General features: G+C 45.2%; 1 protein-coding gene across 4 annotated transcripts in view; it reads right to left on the bottom strand.

Annotated features, from left to right (window-relative positions):
- The window catches only part of RGP1 (RGP1 partner of RAB6A GEF complex), a 100,940-nt gene that overhangs the window by 2,067 nt on the left and 75,975 nt on the right, over positions 1–22,898 (bottom strand). For all 4 annotated transcript variants that reach the window (XM_088464579.1, XM_088464580.1, XM_088464581.1 and 1 more), the window contains exons 5-8: positions 14,090–14,239; positions 13,822–13,965; positions 766–893; positions 289–466 (exon numbers count right to left, since the gene is read on the bottom strand). In XM_088464579.1, coding sequence (XP_088320705.1) covers positions 289–466; positions 766–893; positions 13,822–13,965; positions 14,090–14,239 — 600 coding nt within the window. The remainder of the gene's footprint in view (positions 1–288; positions 467–765; positions 894–13,821; positions 13,966–14,089; positions 14,240–22,898) is intronic.

Below are 22,898 nucleotides of genomic sequence, written 5' to 3'. Positions count from 1 at the left end.
GAGAGTCCTTCCTCTCCTCCTCTCTACGTCCTAGCAGCAAACCCTTCCTCTCCTCTCTACGCTCAAGCAGCGGGCCCTTCCTCTCCTGATCTGTATGCCCTAGCAGCAGACCCTTCCTCTCCACGCCCCAGCAGCGGGCCCTTCCTCTCCACGCCCCACCAGCGGGCCCTTCCTCTCCACGCCCCACCAGCGGGCCCTTCCTCTCCCCCTATAGGCCCAAGCATTGGTCCTTTTCGCCTTTCACCTCTAGACCTGGGCTGCACCCCTCCTCCTCCTCATGATACCCACCGATGTTAGTGCTGAAGCCCGGGCAGGAGCTCAGAGGCACAGGAAGACTGAAATGACTGCTGGCTGTATGTAGACAGGACTCATGATGCTGAGCGTGAGTACTGATAGATACAGGCTGTCCACGTGAGCGTCTGTACTCTTCCTGCACACTCTCCTCAGTCTGAAGAGAGACCGAATACTGTACACAGAGAAGGAAGAAAGCAGCAGTTATAAGAACAATGTGTCCATCCTATAACAGATTTATGGCATGCCTCACATTTACAATCCTTTATAAGCCCTCTTCATTTATATAAACCACCAACATATTACACAGAGCAATAAGCAACATAATGGGCAGCCCTGGGTGAGCAAAGTAACATTGTAAGCACCAACTATCATAGCAGTGCCCTAAAGAAAACAAAGTCCTTCTGAAAGTGTGTCATTGCCGGGAGCGAGCAGTATGATGTCAGCAATTCTAGCGCTATGGCTGGTGCTCACCTGCAGACAGGGGATTTCGCCATCGGAGAAATTAAACGTGCCGATAACATCCTCTCCGATCTTATAGACAGTCTTAAAAATGCAGAAAGTTCCAACGCGGCCGCGCGTGTTACTGATATTATACTGGTCTGTAAGAAGAAGCGCAGGTTACAAACTATATACACAACACGGCCGCGTGTTACTGATATTATACTGGTCTGTAAGAAGAAGAGCAGGTTACATACTATATACACAACACGGCCGTGCGTGTTACTGATATTATACTGGTCTGTAAGAAGAAGGGCAGGTTACATACTATATACACAACACGGCCGCACGTGTTACTGATATTATACTGGTCCGTAAGAAGAAGCGCAGGTTACATACTACATATACAACACGGCCGCGCGTGTTACTGATATTATACTGGTCTGTAAGAAGAAGGGCAGGTTACATACTATATACACAACGCGGCCGCGCGTGTTACTGATATTATACTGGTCTGTAAGAAGAAGCGCAAGTTACATACTATATACACAACATGGCCGCGCGTGTTACTGATATTATACTGGTCTGTAAGAAGAAGGGCAGGTTACATACTATATACACAACGCGGCCGTGCGTGTTACTGATATTATACTGGTCTGTAAGAAGAAGCGCAAGTTACATACTATATACACAACGCAGCCGCGCGTGTTACTGATATTATACTGGTCTGTAAGAAGAAGGGCAGGTTACATACTATATACACAACGCGGCCGTGCGTGTTACTGATATTAAACTGGTCTGTAAGAAGAAGCGCAAGTTACATACTATATACACAACGCGGCCGCGCGTGTTACTGATATTATACTGGTCTGTAAGAAGAAGGACAGGTTACATACTATATACACAACACGGCCGCACGTGTTACTGATATTATACTGGTCTGTAAGAAGGGCAGGTTACATACTATATACACAACGCGGCCGCGCGTGTTACTGATATTATACTGGTCTGTAAGAAGAAGGGCAGGTTACATACTATATACACAACGCGGCCGTGCGTGTTACTGATATTATACTGGTCTGTAAGAAGAAGCGCAAGTTACATACTATATACACAACGCGGCCGCGCGTGTTACTGATATTATACTGGTCTGTAAGAAGAAGGGCAGGTTACATACTATATACACAACATGGCCGCACATGTTACTGATATTATACTGGTCTGTAAGAAGGGCAGGTTACATACTATATACACAACGCGGCCGCGCGTGTTACTGATATTATACTGGTCTGTAAGAAGAAGCGCAAGTTACATACTATATACACAACGCGGCCGCGCGTGTTACTGATATTATACTGGTCTGTAAGAAGAAGGGCAGGTTACATACTATATACACAACGCGGCCGTGCGTGTTACTGATATTATACTGGTCTGTAAGAAGAAGGGCAGGTTACATACTATATACACAACGCGGCCGCACGTGTTACTGATATTATACTGGTCTGTAAGAAGGGCAGGTTACATACTATATACACAACATGGCCGCACGTGTTACTGATATTACACTGGTCCGTAAGAAGCGCAGGTTACATACTATACATACACAACATGGCCGCACGTGTTACTGATATTATACTGGTCTGTAAGAAGGGCAGGTTACATACTATATACACAACGCGGCCGCGCGTGTTACTGATATTATACTGGTCTGTAAGAAGAAGCGCAAGTTACATACTATATACACAACGCGGCCGCGCGTGTTACTGATATTATACTGGTCTGTAAGAAGAAGGGCAGGTTACATACTATATACACAACGCGGCCGTGCGTGTTACTGATATTATACTGGTCTGTAAGAAGAAGGGCAGGTTACATACTATATACACAACGCGGCCGCACGTGTTACTGATATTATACTGGTCTGTAAGAAGGGCAGGTTACATACTATATAAACAACACGGCCGCGCGTGTTACTGATATTATACTGGTCTGTAAGAAGAAGGACAGGTTACATACTATATACACAACGCGGCCGCGCGTGTTACTGATATTATACTGGTCTGTAAGAAGAAGAGCAGGTTACATACTATATACACAACACGGCCGTGCGTGTTACTGATATTATACTGGTCTGTAAGAAGAAGGACAGGTTACATACTATATACACAACACGGCCGCACGTGTTACTGATATTATACTGGTCCGTAAGAAGAAGCGCAGGTTACATACTATATATACAACACGGCCGCGCGTGTTACTGATATTACTGGTCTGTAAGAAGAAGCGCAAGTTACATACTATATACACAACGCGGCCGCGCGTGTTACTGATATTATACTGATCTGTAAGAAGAAGAGCAGGTTACATACTATATACACAACACGGCCACACGTGTTACTGATATTATAATGGTCTGTAAGAAGAAGGGCAGGTTACATACTATATACACAACACGGCCGCGCGTGTTACTGATATTACTGGTCTGTAAGAAGAAGCGCAGGTTACATACTATATACACAACGTGGCCGCGCGTGTTACTGATATTATACTGATATGTAAGAAGAAGCGCAGGTTACATACTATATACACAACATGGCCACGCGTGTTACTGATATTATACTGATCTGTAAGAAGAAGCGCAGGTTACATACTATATACACAACACGGCCACGCGTGTTACTGATATTATACTGGTCTGTAAGAAGAAGGGCAGGTTACATACTATATACACAACACGGCCGCACGTGTTACTGATATTATACTGGTCTGTAAGAAGAAGGGCAGGTTACATACTATATACACAACGCGGCCGTGCGTGTTACTGATATTATACTGGTCTGTAAGAAGAAGCGCAAGTTACATACTATATACACAACGCGGCCGCGCGTGTTACTGATATTATACTGGTCTGTAAGAAGAAGGACAGGTTACATACTATATACACAACACGGCCGCACGTGTTACTGATATTATACTGGTCTGTAAGAAGGGCAGGTTACATACTATATACACAACGCGGCCGCGCGTGTTACTGATATTATACTGGTCTGTAAGAAGAAGGGCAGGTTACATACTATATACACAACGCGGCCGTGCGTGTTACTGATATTATACTGGTCTGTAAGAAGAAGCGCAAGTTACATACTATATACACAACGCGGCCGCGCGTGTTACTGATATTATACTGGTCTGTAAGAAGAAGGGCAGGTTACATACTATATACACAACATGGCCGCACGTGTTACTGATATTATACTGGTCTGTAAGAAGGGCAGGTTACATACTATATACACAACGCGGCCGCGCGTGTTACTGATATTATACTGGTCTGTAAGAAGAAGCGCAAGTTACATACTATATACACAACGCGGCCGCGCGTGTTACTGATATTATACTGGTCTGTAAGAAGAAGGGCAGGTTACATACTATATACACAACGCGGCCGCGCGTGTTACTGATATTATACTGGTCTGTAAGAAGAAGGGCAGGATACATACTATATACACAACACGGCCGCACGTGTTACTGATATTACACTGGTCCGTAAGAAGAAGCGCAGGTTACATACTATATATACACAACATGGCCGCACGTGTTACTGATATTATACTGGTCTGTAAGAAGGGCAGGTTACATACTATATACACAACGCGGCCGCGCGTGTTACTGATATTATACTGGTCTGTAAGAAGAAGCGCAAGTTACATACTATATACACAACATGGCTGCACGTGTTACTGATATTATACTGGTCTGTAAGAAGAAGGGCAGGTTACATACTATATACACAACGCGGCCGCGCGTGTTACTGATATTATACTGGTCTGTAAGAAGAAGGGCAGGTTACATACTATATACACAACATGGCCGCACGTGTTACTGATATTATACTGGTCTGTAAGAAGAAGGGCAGGTTACATACTATATACACAACGCGGCCGCACGTGTTACTGATATTATACTGGTCTGTAAGAAGGGCAGGTTACATACTATATACACAACACGGCCGCGCGTGTTACTGATATTATACTGGTCTGTAAGAAGAAGGGCAGGATACATACTATATACACAACACGGCCGCACGTGTTACTGATATTACTGGTCTGTAAGAAGAAGCGCAGGTTACATACTATATACACAACGCGGCCGCGCGTGTTACTGATATTATACTGGTCTGTAAGAAGAAGGACAGGTTACATACTATATACACAACGCGGCCGCGCGTGTTACTGATATTATACTGGTCTGTAAGAAGAAGAGCAGGTTACATACTATATACACAACACGGCCGTGCGTGTTACTGATATTATACTGGTCTGTAAGAAGAAGGACAGGTTACATACTATATACACAACACGGCCGCACGTGTTACTGATATTATACTGGTCCGTAAGAAGAAGCGCAGGTTACATACTATATATACAACACGACCGCGCGTGTTACTGATATTACTGGTCTGTAAGAAGAAGCGCAAGTTACATACTATATACACAACGCGGCCGCGCGTGTTACTGATATTATACTGATCTGTAAGAAGAAGAGCAGGTTACATACTATATACACAACACGGCCACACGTGTTACTGATATTATAATGGTCTGTAAGAAGAAGAGCAGGTTACATACTATATACACAACACGGCCGCGCGTGTTACTGATATTACTGGTCTGTAAGAAGAAGCGCAGGTTACATACTATATACACAACGTGGCCGCGCGTGTTACTGATATTATACTGATATGTAAGAAGAAGCGCAGGTTACATACTATATACACAACATGGCCACGCGTGTTACTGATATTATACTGATCTGTAAGAAGAAGCGCAGGTTACATACTATATACACAACACGGCCACGCGTGTTACTGATATTATACTGGTCTGTAAGAAGAAGGGCAGGTTACATACTATATACACAACACGGCCGCACGTGTTACTGATATTATACTGGTCTGTAAGAAGAAGCGCAGGTTACATACTATATACACAACGCGGCCGCGCGTGTTACTGATATTATACTGGTCTGTAAGAAGAAGCGCAGGTTACATACTATATACACAACGCGGCCGCGCGTGTTACTGATATTATACTGGTCTGTAAGAAGAAGCGCAGATTACATACTATATACACAACGCGGCCGCGCGTGTTACTGATATTATACTGGTCTGTAAGAAGAAGCGCAGGTTACATACTATATACACAACGCGGCCGCGCGTGTTACTGATATTATACTGATCTGTAAGAAGAAGCGCAGGTTACATACTATATACACAACATGGCCGTGCGTGTTACTGATATTATACTGGTCTGTAAGAAGAAGGGCAGGTTACATACTATATACACAACGCGGCCGCACGTGTTACTGATATTATACTGGTCTGTAAGAAGGGCAGGTTACATACTATATACACAACACGGCCGCGCGTGTTACTGATATTATACTGGTCTGTAAGAAGAAGGGCAGGATACATACTATATACACAACACGGCCGCACGTGTTACTGATATTACTGGTCTGTAAGAAGAAGCGCAGGTTACATACTATATACACAACGCGGCCGCGCGTGTTACTGATATTATACTGGTCTGTAAGAAGAAGGACAGGTTACATACTATATACACAACGCGGCCGCGCGTGTTACTGATATTATACTGGTCTGTAAGAAGAAGAGCAGGTTACATACTATATACACAACACGGCCGTGCGTGTTACTGATATTATACTGGTCTGTAAGAAGAAGGACAGGTTACATACTATATACACAACACGGCCGCACGTGTTACTGATATTATACTGGTCCGTAAGAAGAAGCGCAGGTTACATACTATATATACAACACGGCCGCGCGTGTTACTGATATTACTGGTCTGTAAGAAGAAGCGCAAGTTACATACTATATACACAACGCGGCCGCGCGTGTTACTGATATTATACTGATCTGTAAGAAGAAGAGCAGGTTACATACTATATACACAACACGGCCACACGTGTTACTGATATTATAATGGTCTGTAAGAAGAAGGGCAGGTTACATACTATATACACAACACGGCCGCGCGTGTTACTGATATTACTGGTCTGTAAGAAGAAGCGCAGGTTACATACTATATACACAACGTGGCCGCGCGTGTTACTGATATTATACTGATATGTAAGAAGAAGCGCAGGTTACATACTATATACACAACATGGCCACGCGTGTTACTGATATTATACTGATCTGTAAGAAGAAGCGCAGGTTACATACTATATACACAACACGGCCACGCGTGTTACTGATATTATACTGGTCTGTAAGAAGAAGGGCAGGTTACATACTATATACACAACACGGCCGCACGTGTTACTGATATTATACTGGTCTGTAAGAAGAAGCGCAGGTTACATACTATATACACAACGCGGCCGCGCGTGTTACTGATATTATACTGGTCTGTAAGAAGAAGCGCAGGTTACATACTATATACACAACGCGGCCGCGCGTGTTACTGATATTATACTGGTCTGTAAGAAGAAGCGCAGGTTACATACTATATACACAACGCGGCCGTGCGTGTTACTGATATTATACTGATCTGTAAGAAGAAGCGCAGGTTACATACTATATACACAACATGGCCGTGCGTGTTACTGATATTATACTGGTCTGTAAGAAGAAGGACAGGTTACATACTATATACACAAGACGGCCGTGCGTGTTACTGATATTATACTTATCTGTAAGAAGAAGGGCAGGTTACATACTATATATACAACACGGCCGTGCGTGTTACTGATATTATACTGGTCTGTAAGAAGAAGCGCAGGTTACATACTATATACACAACATGGCCGTGCGTGTTACTGATATTATACTGGTCTGTAAGAAGAAGGGCAGGTTACATACTATATACACAACATGGCCGTGCGTGTTACTGATATTATACTGGTCTGTAAGAAGAAGGGCAGGTTACATACTATATACACAACGCGGTCGCGCGTGTTACTGATATTATACTGGTCTGTAAGAAGAAGGGCAGGTTACATACTATATACACAACGCGGCCGCGCGTATTACTGATATTATACTGGTCTGTAAGAAGAAGGGCAGGTTACATACTATATACACAATGCGGCCGCGTGTGTTACTGATATTATACTGGTCTGTAAGAAGAAGGGCAGGTTACATACTATATACACAACGCGGTCGCGCGTGTTACTGATATTATACTGGTCTGTAAGAAGAAGGGCAGGTTACATACTATATACACAACATGGCCGCACGTGTTACTGATATTATACTGGTCTGTAAGAAGAAGGGCAGGTTACATACTATATACACAACGCGGCCGCACGTGTTACTGATATTATACTGGTCTGTAAGAAGAAGGGCAGGTTACATACTATATACACAACGCGGTCGCGCGTGTTACTGATATTATACTGGTCTGTAAGAAGAAGGGCAGGTTACATACTATATACACAACGCGGTCGCGCGTGTTACTGATATTATACTGGTCTGTAAGAAGAAGGGCAGGTTACATACTATATACACAACATGGCCGCACGTGTTACTGATATTATACTGGTCTGTAAGAAGAAGGGCAGGTTACATACTATATACACAACGCGGTCGCGCGTGTTACTGATATTATACTGGTCTGTAAGAAGAAGGGCAGGTTACATACTATATACACAACGCGGCCGCGCGTGTTACTGATATTATACTGGTCTGTAAGAAGAAGCGCAGGTTACATACTATATACACAACGCGGCCGCGCGTGTTACTGATATTATACTGGTCTGTAAGAAGAAGCGCAGGTTACATACTATATACACAACATGGCCGTGCGTGTTACTGATATTATACTGATCTGTAAGAAGGGCAGGTTACATACTATATACACAACATGGCCGCGCGTGTTACTGATATTATACAGATCTGTAAGAAGAAGCGCAGGTTACATACTATATACACAACGTGGCCACCTGTTACTGATATTATACTGGTCTGTAAGAAGAAGCGCAAGTTACATACTATATACACAACCCGGCCACACGTGTTACTGATATTATACTGATATGTAAGAAGAAGCGCAGGTTACATACTATATACACAACACGGCTGTGCGTGTTACTGATATTATACTGGTCTGTAAGAAGAAGTGCAGGTTACATACTATATACACAACGCGGCCGCGGGTTACTGATATTATACTGATATGTAAGAAGAAGCGCAGGTTACATACTATATACACAACATGGCCGCACGTGTTACTGATATTATACTGGTCTGTAAGAAGAAGCGCAGGTTACATACTATATACAAAACGCGGCCGCGCGTGTTACTGATATTATACTGGTCTGTAAGAAGAAGCGCAGGTTACATACTATATACACAAGACGGCCGTGCGTGTTACTGATATTATACTGATCTGTAAGAAGAAGCGCAGGTTACATACTATATACACAACATGGCCGTGCGTGTTACTGATATTATACTGATCTGTAAGAAGGGCAGTTTACATACTATATACACAACGCGGCCGCGCGTGTTACTGATATTATACTGGTCTGTAAGAAGAAGAGCAGGTTACAAACTATATACACAACGCGGTCGCGCGTGTTACTGATATTATACTGGTCTGTAAGAAGAAGGGCAGGTTACATACTATATACACAACGCGGTCGCGAGTGTTACTGATATTATACTGGTCTGTAAGAAGGGCAGGTTACATACTATATACACAACATGGCCGCGCGTGTTACTGATATTATACTGGTCTGTAAGAAGGGCAGGTTACATACTATATACACAACATGGCCGCACGTGTTACTGATATTATACTGGTCTGTAAGAAGAAGAGCAGGTTACAAACTATATACACAACATGGCCGCGCGTGTTACTGATATTATACTGGTCTGTAAGAAGAAGGGCAGGTTACATACTATATACACAACGCGGCCGCGCGTGTTACTGATATTATACTGGTCTGTAAGAAGAAGGGCAGGTTACATACTATATACACAATGCGGTCGCGCGTGTTACTGATATTATACTGGTCTGTAAGAAGAAGGGCAGGTTACATACTATATACACAACATGGCCGCGCGTGTTACTGATATTATACTGGTCTGTAAGAAGAAGGGCAGGTTACATACTATATACACAACACGGCCACACGTGTTACTGATATTATACTGGTCTGTAAGAAGAAGGGCAGGTTACATACTATATACACAACGCGGCCGCGCGTGTTACTGATATTATACTGGTCTGTAAGAAGAAGGGCAGGTTACATACTATATACACAATGCGGTCGCGCGTGTTACTGATATTATACTGGTCTGTAAGAAGAAGGGCAGGTTACATACTATATACACAACATGGCCGCGCGTGTTACTGATATTATACTGGTCTGTAAGAAGAAGGGCAGGTTACATACTATATACACAATGCGGCCGCGCGTGTTACTGATATTATACTGGTCTGTAAGAAGGGCAGGTTACATACTATATACACAATGCGGCCGCGCGTGTTACTGATATTATACTGGTCTGTAAGAAGAAGGGCAGGTTACATACTATATACACAACGCGGCCGCGCGTGTTACTGATATTATACTGGTCTGTAAGAAGAAGGGCAGGTTACATACTATATACACAACGCGGTCGCGCGTGTTACTGATATTATACTGGTCTGTAAGAAGAAGCGCAGGTTACATACTATATACACAATGCGGCCGTGCGTGTTACTGATATTATACTGGTCTGTAAGAAGAAGGGCAGGTTACAAACTATATACACAATGCGGCCGCGCGTGTTACTGATATTATACTGGTCTGTAAGAAGAAGGGCAGGTTACATACTATATACACAACATGGCCGCGCGTGTTACTGATATTATACTGGTCTGTAAGAAGAAGGGCAGGTTACATACTATATACACAACATGGCCGCGCGTGTTACTGATATTATACTGGTCTGTAAGAAGAAGGGCAGGTTACATACTATATACACAATGCGGCCGCGCGTGTTACTGATATTATACTGGTCTGTAAGAAGGGCAGGTTACATACTATATACACAACGCGGCCGCGCGTGTTACTGATATTATACTGGTCTGTAAGAAGAAGGGCAGGTTACATACTATATACACAATGCGGTCGCGCGTGTTACTGATATTATACTGGTCTGTAAGAAGAAGGGCAGGTTACATACTATATACACAACATGGCCGCGCGTGTTACTGATATTATACTGGTCTGTAAGAAGAAGGGCAGGTTACATACTATATACACAACGCGGCCGCGCGTGTTACTGATATTATACTGGTCTGTAAGAAGAAGGGCAGGTTACATACTATATACACAATGCGGTCGCGCGTGTTACTGATATTATACTGGTCTGTAAGAAGAAGGGCAGGTTACATACTATATACACAACATGGCCGCGCGTGTTACTGATATTATACTGGTCTGTAAGAAGAAGGGCAGGTTACATACTATATACACAACGCGGCCGCGCGTGTTACTGATATTATACTGGTCTGTAAGAAGAAGGGCAGGTTACATACTATATACACAACGCGGTCGCGCGTGTTACTGATATTATACTGGTCTGTAAGAAGAAGCGCAGGTTACATACTATATACACAATGCGGCCGTGCGTGTTACTGATATTATACTGGTCTGTAAGAAGAAGGGCAGGTTACAAACTATATACACAATGCGGCCGCGCGTGTTACTGATATTATACTGGTCTGTAAGAAGAAGGGCAGGTTACATACTATATACACAACGCGGTCGCGCGTGTTACTGATATTATACTGGTCTGTAAGAAGAAGGGCAGGTTACATACTATATACACAACGCGGCCGCGCGTGTTACTGATATTATACTGGTCTGTAATTAGAAGGGCAGGTTACATACTATATACACAACATGGCCGCACGTGTTACTGATATTATACTGGTCTGTAGGAAGAAGGACAGGTTACATACTATATACACAAGGCGGTCGCGCGTGTTACTGATATTATACTGGTCTGTAAGAAGAAGCGCAGGTTACATACTATATACACAATGCGGCCGTGCGTGTTACTGATATTATACTGGTCTGTAAGAAGAAGGGCAGGTTACAAACTATATACACAATGCGGCCGCGCGTGTTACTGATATTATACTGGTCTGTAAGAAGAAGGGCAGGTTACATACTATATACACAACGCGGTCGCGCGTGTTACTGATATTATACTGGTCTGTAAGAAGAAGGGCAGGTTACATACTATATACACAACGCGGCCGCGCGTGTTACTGATATTATACTGGTCTGTAATTAGAAGGGCAGGTTACATACTATATACACAACATGGCCGCACGTGTTACTGATATTATACTGGTCTGTAGGAAGAAGGACAGGTTACATACTATATACACAAGGCGGTCGCGCGTGTTACTGATATTATACTGGTCTGTAAGAAGAAGGGCAGGTTACATACTATATACACAATGCGGTCGCGCGTGTTACTGATATTATACTGGTCTGTAAGAAGAAGGGCAGGTTACATACTATATACACAACATGGCCGCGCGTGTTACTGATATTATACTGGTCTGTAAGAAGAAGGGCAGGTTACATACTATATACACAACGCGGCCGCGCGTGTTACTGATATTATACTGGTCTGTAAGAAGAAGGGCAGGTTACATACTATATACACAACGCGGTCGCGCGTGTTACTGATATTATACTGGTCTGTAAGAAGAAGCGCAGGTTACATACTATATACACAATGCGGCCGTGCGTGTTACTGATATTATACTGGTCTGTAAGAAGAAGGGCAGGTTACAAACTATATACACAATGCGGCCGCGCGTGTTACTGATATTATACTGGTCTGTAAGAAGAAGGGCAGGTTACATACTATATACACAACGCGGTCGCGCGTGTTACTGATATTATACTGGTCTGTAAGAAGAAGGGCAGGTTACATACTATATACACAACGCGGCCGCGCGTGTTACTGATATTATACTGGTCTGTAAGAAGAAGGGCAGGTTACATACTATATACACAACATGGCCGCGCGTGTTACTGATATTATACTGGTCTGTAAGAAGAAGCGCAGGTTACATACTATATACACAACACGGTCGTGCGTGTTACTGATATTATACTGGTCTGTAAGAAGAAGGGCAGGTTACATACTATATACACAACACGGTCGCGCGTGTTACTGATATTATACTGGTCTGTAAGAAGAAGGGCAGGTTACATACTATATACACAACGCGGCCGTGCGTGTTACTGATATTATACTGGTCTGTAAGAAGAAGGGCAGGTTACATACTATATACACAACACGGTCGCGCGTGTTACTGATATTATACTGGTCTGTAGGAAGAAGGGCAGGTTACATACTATATACACAAGGCGGTCGCGCGTGTTACTGATATTATACTGGTCTGTAAGAAGAAGGGCAGGTTACATACTATATACACAACGCGGCCGTGCGTGTTACTGATATTATACTGGTCTGTAAGAAGAAGGGCAGGTTACATACTATATACACAACACGGTCGCGCGTGTTACTGATATTATACTGGTCTGTAAGAAGAAGGGCAGGTTACATACTATATACACAACGCGGCCGTGCGTGTTACTGATATTATACTGGTCTGTAAGAAGAAGGGCAGGTTACAAACTATATACACAATGCGGCCGCGCGTGTTACTGATATTATACTGGTCTGTAAGAAGAAGGGCAGGTTACATACTATATACACAACGCGGTCGCGCGTGTTACTGATATTATACTGGTCTGTAAGAAGAAGGGCAGGTTATATACACAAATACTGTACATACAGGCAGATTGCATTACAGCCCTGGCACAGAGCCAGCAGTATCCGTACCCTTGCCATGCCCGCTAAAAGAAAGGCTTCTGCATCTTCATCTCAGAAATGAATAAGAGAGTGACTGCATTATCTATACTGAATGTGAAATGTAGTTCCCCTCATTCGTCGCACACGCTTCACATTAAACGCTACGGCTGTAAGCATGAGGAGCTATATAACAAGTGTTTAGGTCAGAGAGTGAAATATGTACCCACGTAAGGTTCTTCGGGATGTGACCGTCATGAGAATCTCCACGGCGGAGTCCAGGAGCCTGGAGTCTTTCTTACACATCTCCTCGTCCAGGAAGGGATTGGAAGGGGCCACCTCATCCTCCTGTGATGGCTGAAAGCCCTGCAGCGCTGGGAAACATGTCCATGAGGACAGAAAGGTTATTACCCTGCCTAATGTAATTATAATGAGTAATAGATATTCTTCTGCTGCTCCCAGGATGTGCTAGCGTGTAGTCACTTAGTGAGCTCTCACCATGCAGTAACAGGACTCTAAACGGGACCCGCAGGAGCTGGATGGGGCAGTTCACCCTCTGGCAGCCAATAGTGAGTTTGTAGACGTATTTGACAGACTGACCTCGGAATGAGGGGGGAGCTGTGAGAGGCAGGCTTTCACTATAGGAATCTGAAAGAAGAGGAACACACACCAGTCACCTTTGTCTGTAAATATACAGGACTTTCAGCAAACAGGTCTCTCTCTATGGGGGCGATTCAATTAACTACGAGGGAAGTTGGTCCCGGAGCTATTCAATTCACTGCACTGTTTAGTCCGACTATAACAACTTAAGTCAGTGAATGCCGGTTCTCACGACTTAACCTGGGTGTTTAGTCGAGAGAACCGGCATTCTCCGACTAAAGTGCCGGCCACGAGGCTGATAGCGCCACTAACAGCCTCCAGCACTATATTATATATATACACACACACATACATACATATGCACACACACACATACATATGCACACACACACACATACATACATATACACACACACACACACATACATACATATGCACACACACACACATACATACATATGCACACACACACACACACACATACATATGCATGCACACACACACACACACACACATACACATACATATGCATGCACACACACACACACACATATACACACACACACAAACACACACATACATATGCACACACACACACACACATACACACACACACAGTACTGTGCAATAGTTTTAGGCAGGTGTAGAGACAATGCTGCACAGTAAGAGTGCTTTCAAAAATAGAAGTGTTAATAGTTTATTTTTTATCAATTAACAAAATGCAAAGTGATAGAACAGAAGAGAAAACAGGAGATATGGTAAGAACTTACCTTTGTTATCTCCGTTTCTACAAAGTCCTTAGGGTCCACAGGGATACCTTGGGGTATAGGGCTTGGCTCCAGCCATGGGCACCACAGAGTTAAAGATGTCCCTCCCAGGATGCTCCGGGCCCCCTCCTACACCCCGCCCCCAGGCCAAGGCACCTCAGTTTTAGTATCAAGCCATAGGCCGGGAGAGAGGAAAAAGGAAGAAGAAAGTCTGGAACACACAAGATTCACATTCTCATAGAAAAGGGAGACAGAAACTGGTGACCAGAACACCCCCCTACGGAAGCACAGGGCGTCAGAGCGGGCGCCCTGTGGACCCTAAGGACTTCGTAGAAACGGAGATAACAAAGGTAAGTTCTTACCATATCTCCTGTTTTCTACCTCAGGGTCCTTAGGGATCCACAGGGATACCTTGGGGATGTCCCAAAGCAGTATCCTTCAAGGGAGGGGACGCTCCTGTGCCGAGAGGAGAATCCGCCGCCCGAAGGAAGCATCCTGAGAAGCAAATGTGTCAAAAGCGTAATGCTTGACGAAAGTATGGACAGAGGACCACGTGGCCGCCTTACAAAGCTGAAGAGCTGTGGCGCCACGTCGAGCTGCCCACGAAGGTCCCACAGATCTTGTAGAATGAGTTTTCACAGAGGGTGGCACTGGAAGTCCCTCATGAGTGTATGCCTCAGAGATCGTCATGCAGATCCAGCGTGCCAAAGTCTGTTTATTGGCAGGCCAACCCCTCTTATGAAATCCATATAGGACAAACAAAGAGTCCGATTTTCTCAAAGAACTGGTACGGTCCACGTAAATCCGCAGAGCCCGTACAACATCCAAAGAAGCCTCACCAGCTGAGAGATCAGATGAATTAAAGGCTGGGACCACAATTTCCTCGTTAATGTGGAAACTAGAAACCACTTTAGGAAGGAATTCGGGACGGGTACAAAGTACCGCCCTATCCGAATGAAAAATTAGAAAAGGGGGACGACACGAAAGAGCTCCCAAATCCGACACCCTTCTGGCTGAAGCAATAGCCAAAAGAAACAAACACTGTCTTTGTCGTAAGCCATTTCAGATCCACAGAACCCAAAGGTTCAAATGGAGGAACCTGGAGCGCCTTCAGGACCAGAGCCAGATCCCATGGAGCTACCGGATGGACATAGGGCCTGATTCAGAGCCGGACGCAATTAGCGCTCGCTCGTTCAGAAAAAGGGGGTGGCTATTCAAATGAACCGTTCGCTCTTTGCAGTCTGTTCACACCTCTATGTCTGAACGAGCGAACAAAACTTGCGGTCGTTTTTTTGAAAACTACGCCCCCTGGCTGCTCGCATCCTACGTCATGTCCGCTATTTATTAGATTAATCGAGTACATCGACCAGCGTATGAACTGCTCACTATTCTTGTGGTTGGTTTTTCCTACCACAATCTTGCGAGCAGTTTTGACTATAAAATAACCCAGTGACGTGGTCAATGACGCTGCTGTATTAATTATGCACACCCATAAAACGCCTGTTTTGACCTTTAAGCACGCCTGCGTTCTGATCTCCACTCCCCGTTTTCAAGCACCTTCCCCTGTTACCACCCACATACGCCTCATTCTGTCACTCAAAATAGCAGGCATTCGCTATTTAGCAAACAAATGATTTTCGGCCGCACTGACTGGTTCGCGCATGCGTATTACGATCCGTACGCATGCGCAGTTGGGCAAACATCGCTGGATGCGAAGGACACTCTGCATAAAGGTATGGATATCAGGCCGCGTAGCAATCCTTCGTTGAAACAAAACCGACAGGGCAGAAACATGCACCTTCAGTGAAGCAAGGTGTAGACCTAAATCCAAGCCTGCCTGAAGGAAAGCCAACACTCTCAATATTCTAAACTCATGAGGATCGTATGCTTTAGGGCGACACCACTCAAAATAGGTATGCCACACCCTGTGGTAAATTCTAGCTGAAACCAGCTTACGAGCATGTAACATGGTATTGACCACCGCTCTAGAGAAACCCTTGGACCTCAAGAGGGAAGTCTCAAGAGCCACGCCGTCAAAGATAGCCGAGTCAGGTCCGGGTAGAGACAATGACCCTGAGACAATAGGTCCGGCCTCTGAGGTAACAGCCAAGGAGTGTCGATTGATAGACACTGGAGATCCGAGTACCAACTCCTTCTGGGCCACGCAGGGGCCACCAGCAGGATCTTGCCTCCTTCCTGCCTGAACTTTCGAATTACTCGAGGCAGCAGGGAGAACGGAGGAAACAGGTACGCGAATTGGAAGTTCCATCGTGCCGACAGAGCGTCCACCAGGAGAGCTCCTGCGTCTCTTGTTCGGGATCCGTACGCCCACAGCTTGCGGTTGTGTCTGGAGGCCATGAGGTCTATTTCGGGAAGACCCCACTTGTCCACCAGGAGTTGGAACACCTCCTGATGAAGAGACCATTCCCCCGGGTGTACATCGTGGCGGCTGAGGAAGTCCGCCTCCCAGTTGAGCACACCCAGAATGAAGATGGCCGAAATGGCCGGAAGAATGCCTTCTGCCCAAGTCAGAATCTGGGACACCTCCCTTAGAGCCGCCTGGCTTCGAGTTCCTCCCTGACGATTTAGGTAAGCCACCGTGGTGGCGTTGTCTGACTGAACCTGCACAGGTTTCCCCAGCAGGAACGGTCTTGCATGCTGCAGCGCCCTGAACACTGCTCGAATTTCCAATATATTGATTGGCAGATCCGATTCCTCTGACGTCCACCGTCCCTGGAAGACGTGTGGGCCTGTCACAGCGCCACAGCCCCGAAGGCAGGCATCCGTTGTTAGAAGGACCCAATCCGAAATCCAAAACGGACGTCCCCTGCTGAGATGAGACTTTTGAAACCACCACGTCAAAGACAGGCGCACTTCCGGAGTGAGCCTGATCATCTGTGTCTTTATTCGATGGGGATTTCTGTCCCATCTGGAAAGGATCAACATTTGTAGAGGCCTAGAATGGAACTGGGCATACTCCACCATGTCGAACGTTGACACCATGGACCCCAGTAACTTCATCGCTGAGAGAAGAGACACTCGGCAACTGCTTAGAACATTGCGTATTTTGGACTGCAACAGGGCTATCTTTTCCTCCGTCAAGAAGATCCTCTGTTGCGAAAGTCCAACAATGCCCCGAGATGGACCAGTCTCTGAGAGGGAATTAGAGAGGACTTCTTCCAATTCACTATCATGCCGTGAGCCTGCAATACAGATATTGTCAGTTGTAGATGGCTGCAAAGGACTTGTGGCGATCCTGCCAACAACAGAAGGTCGTCCAAGTAAGGGAACAGGCGAACTCCCTGCAACCGTAGGTGTGCCGCCATAACCGCCATTACTTTTGTGAACACCCGAGGAGCCGTGGAAAGGCCAAACGGTAGAGCCTGAAACTGGTAATGGAGGTCAGACACTGTAAATCTGAGGTAACGCTGATGAACCCTGGCAATGGGGATATGCAGGTAAGCATCCTGACTATCCAGGGACACCATAAAATCCCCAGGTTGCATAGCTAAAACAATAGGGACCCTTAAGAATTTGTTCAGGAACTTGAGGTTGAGTATAGGTCGGTATGATCCATTTGGTTTTTGAACCAGAAAAAGGTTGGAGTAATATCCGGTCCCTCTCAGGGATAACGGAACAGGTTCTATTACTCCCATCTGAAGCATAGAACGCACCGACTCTTGGATCGCTAGAGCCTTCGTTGGATCTGAAGGACCTGCTGTTACAAAGAACTGATGAGGAGGCCTTCTGCGGAAGGAGAGTGTCACGCTTGGCGCTGGGGGAGTGGAAACTCTGGGTCCGGGTTGCGGCTGGAAACGAAGGCGAGGGGCCTGGATATATGTTCTCCTCATCCACAGCTCTCGAGTGTTGACGAGACCTGGGCAATGGTGCGGAGTCTAACCCACAGGATGGTGTTCGCCAGTGACCCCTCCAATCGGGATTTGGGCTTAGCTGCACCCTGTGAGCAGGTCGCGGTCCTTTGACCAGGTACCCGAGCTCAGTGGGAATTGGAGACACAAATAACCGTGGCCCTAATAAGAGATGCCTAAGGTTTAAGGCACTGTGGAGTGATCCACAAACAACGTAAAGAAGTCTGGCAATACTGTAGCACAAAGTTCACTAGTGACACGTTTAACACACAAGCAGATATGGTAATTCACTGTTGTATGAAGTTCACTAGAGGCTCGTTTAGCACACAGGCAGCTGGTAATTAACTGTTGCACCTGGTTCACTAGAGACTTGTTTAGCACACAGGCAGATGGTAATACACTGTTGCACAAGGTTCACTAGAGACACGTTTTAGCACACAGGCAGATGGTAATTCACTGTTGCACAAGGTCACTAGAGACGTTTAGCACACAGGCAGATGGTAATACACTGTTGCAAGAAGTTCACTAGAGACACGTTTAGCACACAGGCAGATGGTAACTCACTGTTGCACAGGGATCACAGTAACGTCTTGGCACACAGGCAGAGATGGAACACACTGTAGAGGAAATAGAACGCCAGGAACCTGGACCATAACTCAACTAGGGACTAGGAGACAACCGTTGTTCAGGCAGTTTGCAGAAAGGTGGAAGCAGGCTATATACCCCACAGAACCCTTTGATAGGTGCACAGCGATCAGCTGACGCTCACCTATCCCAGGCCAGAAGTACAGTCACATGGGCCGACTGACATGGCGGCGCCCATGCTGGGAACCCCGAGTCCAGACACCGGACCGCCCGCAGTCCCCTATGCACGGGGAGAATGCTCAGCGTCCTCTCAGCCGCCGCGCCAGCTGCCCGACCGCCCGGGAGATCAAAGGAAGCCGGCGAGGAGGTAAGGCCGCGCTGATCCCCGGCAGAGCCCTGACAGTACCCCCCCCTTTCAGGGAGGGCACCGAACACCCCATAGGCTTATTTGGAAATTTCCTATGGAAGTCTCGGACCAACCGTGGAGCATGCTCATCGGAAGCCTTGACCCAAGCCCTTTCTTCGGGACCATAGTCCCTCCAATCGATGAGGTATTGAAGACTATTAAACTTAAGGCGTGAATCCAAGATCTTCTCCACTTCAAACTCAGTACCCTGTAAAGTCTGTACTTGAGGCAATTTGGGAGGAACAATTTGAAATCGATTGAGCACCAGAGGACGTAAAAGAGAAATATGGAATGTATTTCAGATTTTCATTTGTGGAGAAAGTTCCAACTTATACACTACTGGATTGATTATCTTAATGATGCGATAGGGGCCAATAAAGCGTGGAGCAAGTTTCATCGTGGGTACCTTCAAACGAATGTTCTTGGAAGATAACCAAACCCTATCCCCAACTTTTAAAAAGGGAACAGCCAAACGTTTCCTATCGGCAAATCTCTTGTAATTCTTTGAGGATTGTACCAAGGAATGGTGAATCTTATTCCACAGGGTTGAAAATGACTCAATCTCCTTGACTGCTGCCGGAACTTCTACCGCTGGAAGATGTTCAAAGTCACGGACTCGGGGATGTCTACCGAAGACAGTGAAGAAGGGTGTGGACTTGGATGACGAATGATACTTAAAATTGTGAGAAAATTCTGCCCATGGTAAAAGGTCCACCCAATCATCCTGAGAAGATGATACTAAAAGCCTGATGAAGGTCTCAAGTTCTTGATTAACCCTTTCGGTTTGCCCATTCGTCTGAGGGTGGTATGCTGAAGAAAATTTTAATTCAACTCCACATGTATTGCACAGGGCTCTCCAAAATTTGGCCACGAATTGGACCCCACGATCAGAGATTATCTCCTTAGGGAGACCGTGTAATCTGAAGATATCCCGGATGAATATTTTAGCCAATTGAGAGCCGATGGAAGACCAACCAGAGGAACAAAATGTGCCATTTTTGAGAAGCGATCCACTACTACCCATACCGTATTGTGTCCCTTGCATCGAGGTAGCTCGGAAATGAAGTCCATAGAGATATGAGTCCATGAGTCAACAGGAACCGGTAATGGGCGTAATGGACCCATCACCCTCCTGCGAGGTGTCTTATGCTGCGCACATTTAATACAGGACAGGACAAATTCTCTGACATCTCCCTTCATGGTGGGCCACCAGTAGGAACGTAGTAGGAATTGGTAAGTTTTAGTGATTCCTGTATGACCAGCAAATAACGATGCGTGAGCCCATGTCAACAGTTTTTTACGTAAACTGGGGATAACAAAAATTTTTCCCGGAGGCGGAGTGGATATCTGTGTAGGAGCGAAAACAATTGGATCAAGAATTGGACGTATCTGCGGATGGTCCTCTTCCTCTACCATAGTCATAAAAGAACGGGAGAGAGCATCTGCTTTTTTGTTTAAAATGCCTGGTCGAAATTGAAGCCTTAGATTGAACCTGGAAAAAAAAAAAAAGAGACCATCGGGCCTGCCTGGCATTCAATCTATGAGCAGTTTGTAGATAAGTTAGGTTCTTATGGTCTGTAATGACCGGAACTGGAAATCTAGCTCCTTCCAGAAGATAACGCCATTCCTCTAGTGCCAAGCGTATAGCTAATAGTTCCTGATCTCCAATAATATAATTTTTCTCTGCGGGAGAGAATTTCCGGGAGAAGAATCCGCAGGGGTGGATCTTCCCATCTTCAGCGATCTGAGACAATACGGCCCCAATTCCAACAGAGGATGCGTCCACTTCTACCGTAAATGGTTGATCCAGCTGAGGCTGGCGGAGAATTGGGGCTGTGGAAAATGCAATTTTTCATTTTTTAAAAGCTTGTATTGCTGGATCAGGCCAAGAGGATGGGCTGGCTCCCTTCCTTGTGAGAGAAGTGATAGGAGAGACCAATGTGGAGAAATGTGGAATTAACTTCTTATAATAATTTGCAAAACCCAAGAAACGTTAAGTAGCTTTCAACGAAGTAGGCTGAGGCCAATCGGCAATAGCTTTCAGTTTATCAGGGTCCATTTGAAGAATTTTTCCAGAGATTATATGCCCCAGGAAAGGTACCGAGGTCTGATTAAAGAGGCATTTTGACAACTTTCCAAAGAAACGATGATTTCGGAGACGAGACAACACTTCTAGTACATGCCGATGATGGTCTTGTAAGTTTGTAGAAAAAATTAAAATATCATCGAGATAAACTACCACAAATTTAGAGAGAGAGAATGTCCCGAAAAATCTTGTTGATGTAGCTTTGAAATACAGCTGGCGCATTACAGAGTCCAAAAGGCATTACCAGGTACTCAAAGTGTCCATCCCTAGTATTAAAAGCGGTTTTCCACTCATCCCCTGCCTTTATTCGAATTAAATTGTAGGCCCCGCGTAAGTCTAGTTTGGTGAAATTCTGAGCTCCTCGGACCTTGTCGAAAAGTTCGGAAATCAAGGGTAGTGGATACCGATTCTTTATCGTAATTTGGTTTAGGCCCCGATAATCTATACAAGGGCGGAGCCCTCCGTCCTTTTTTCCTACGAAGAAGAACCCTGCTCCAGCAGGAGAGGATGACGGCCGGATAAATCCTTTAGCAAGGTTGTCCTTAATGTACTCTGCCATAGCGGTAGTCTCAGGAACAGATAATGGATAAACACGGCCACGAGGAGGGGTCTTCCCCGGAAGCAGGTCAATAGCACAATCCCATGGTCGATGCGGAGGGAGTTTATCTGCCGCTTGTTCGCAGAATACATCAGCGAAATCCTGATAGGGTTCTGGTAAATTGGACTGAGAGGGACCCACAGAGATAGAGGGTGGAGAGAACATCTCGGATGGACAGGTAACTGTGGTTAACTTACGCAAAGGAACCACCTTGGTCAAACACTTCTGTAAACAACTTGATCCCCAGGACAAAATTTGCATCTTATTCCAATTGAACACAGGGTTGTGCTTTTTTAACCAGGGTAGCCCCAACACCAGCTCATAGGCAGATTTAGGTAACACAAATAATTCCAGCCATTCCTGATGAAGACATCCAATCTTGATGGATACTGGATG

Source organism: Taudactylus pleione, unplaced genomic scaffold (genome assembly GCF_031769625.1).
Source record: "Taudactylus pleione unplaced genomic scaffold, aTauple2 ptg001693l, whole genome shotgun sequence".
NCBI lineage: Eukaryota > Metazoa > Chordata > Amphibia > Anura > Myobatrachidae > Taudactylus > Taudactylus pleione.
The sequence above is the reverse complement of the archived record's forward strand: the minus strand, read 5'-3'. Positions and strand labels throughout refer to the sequence as shown.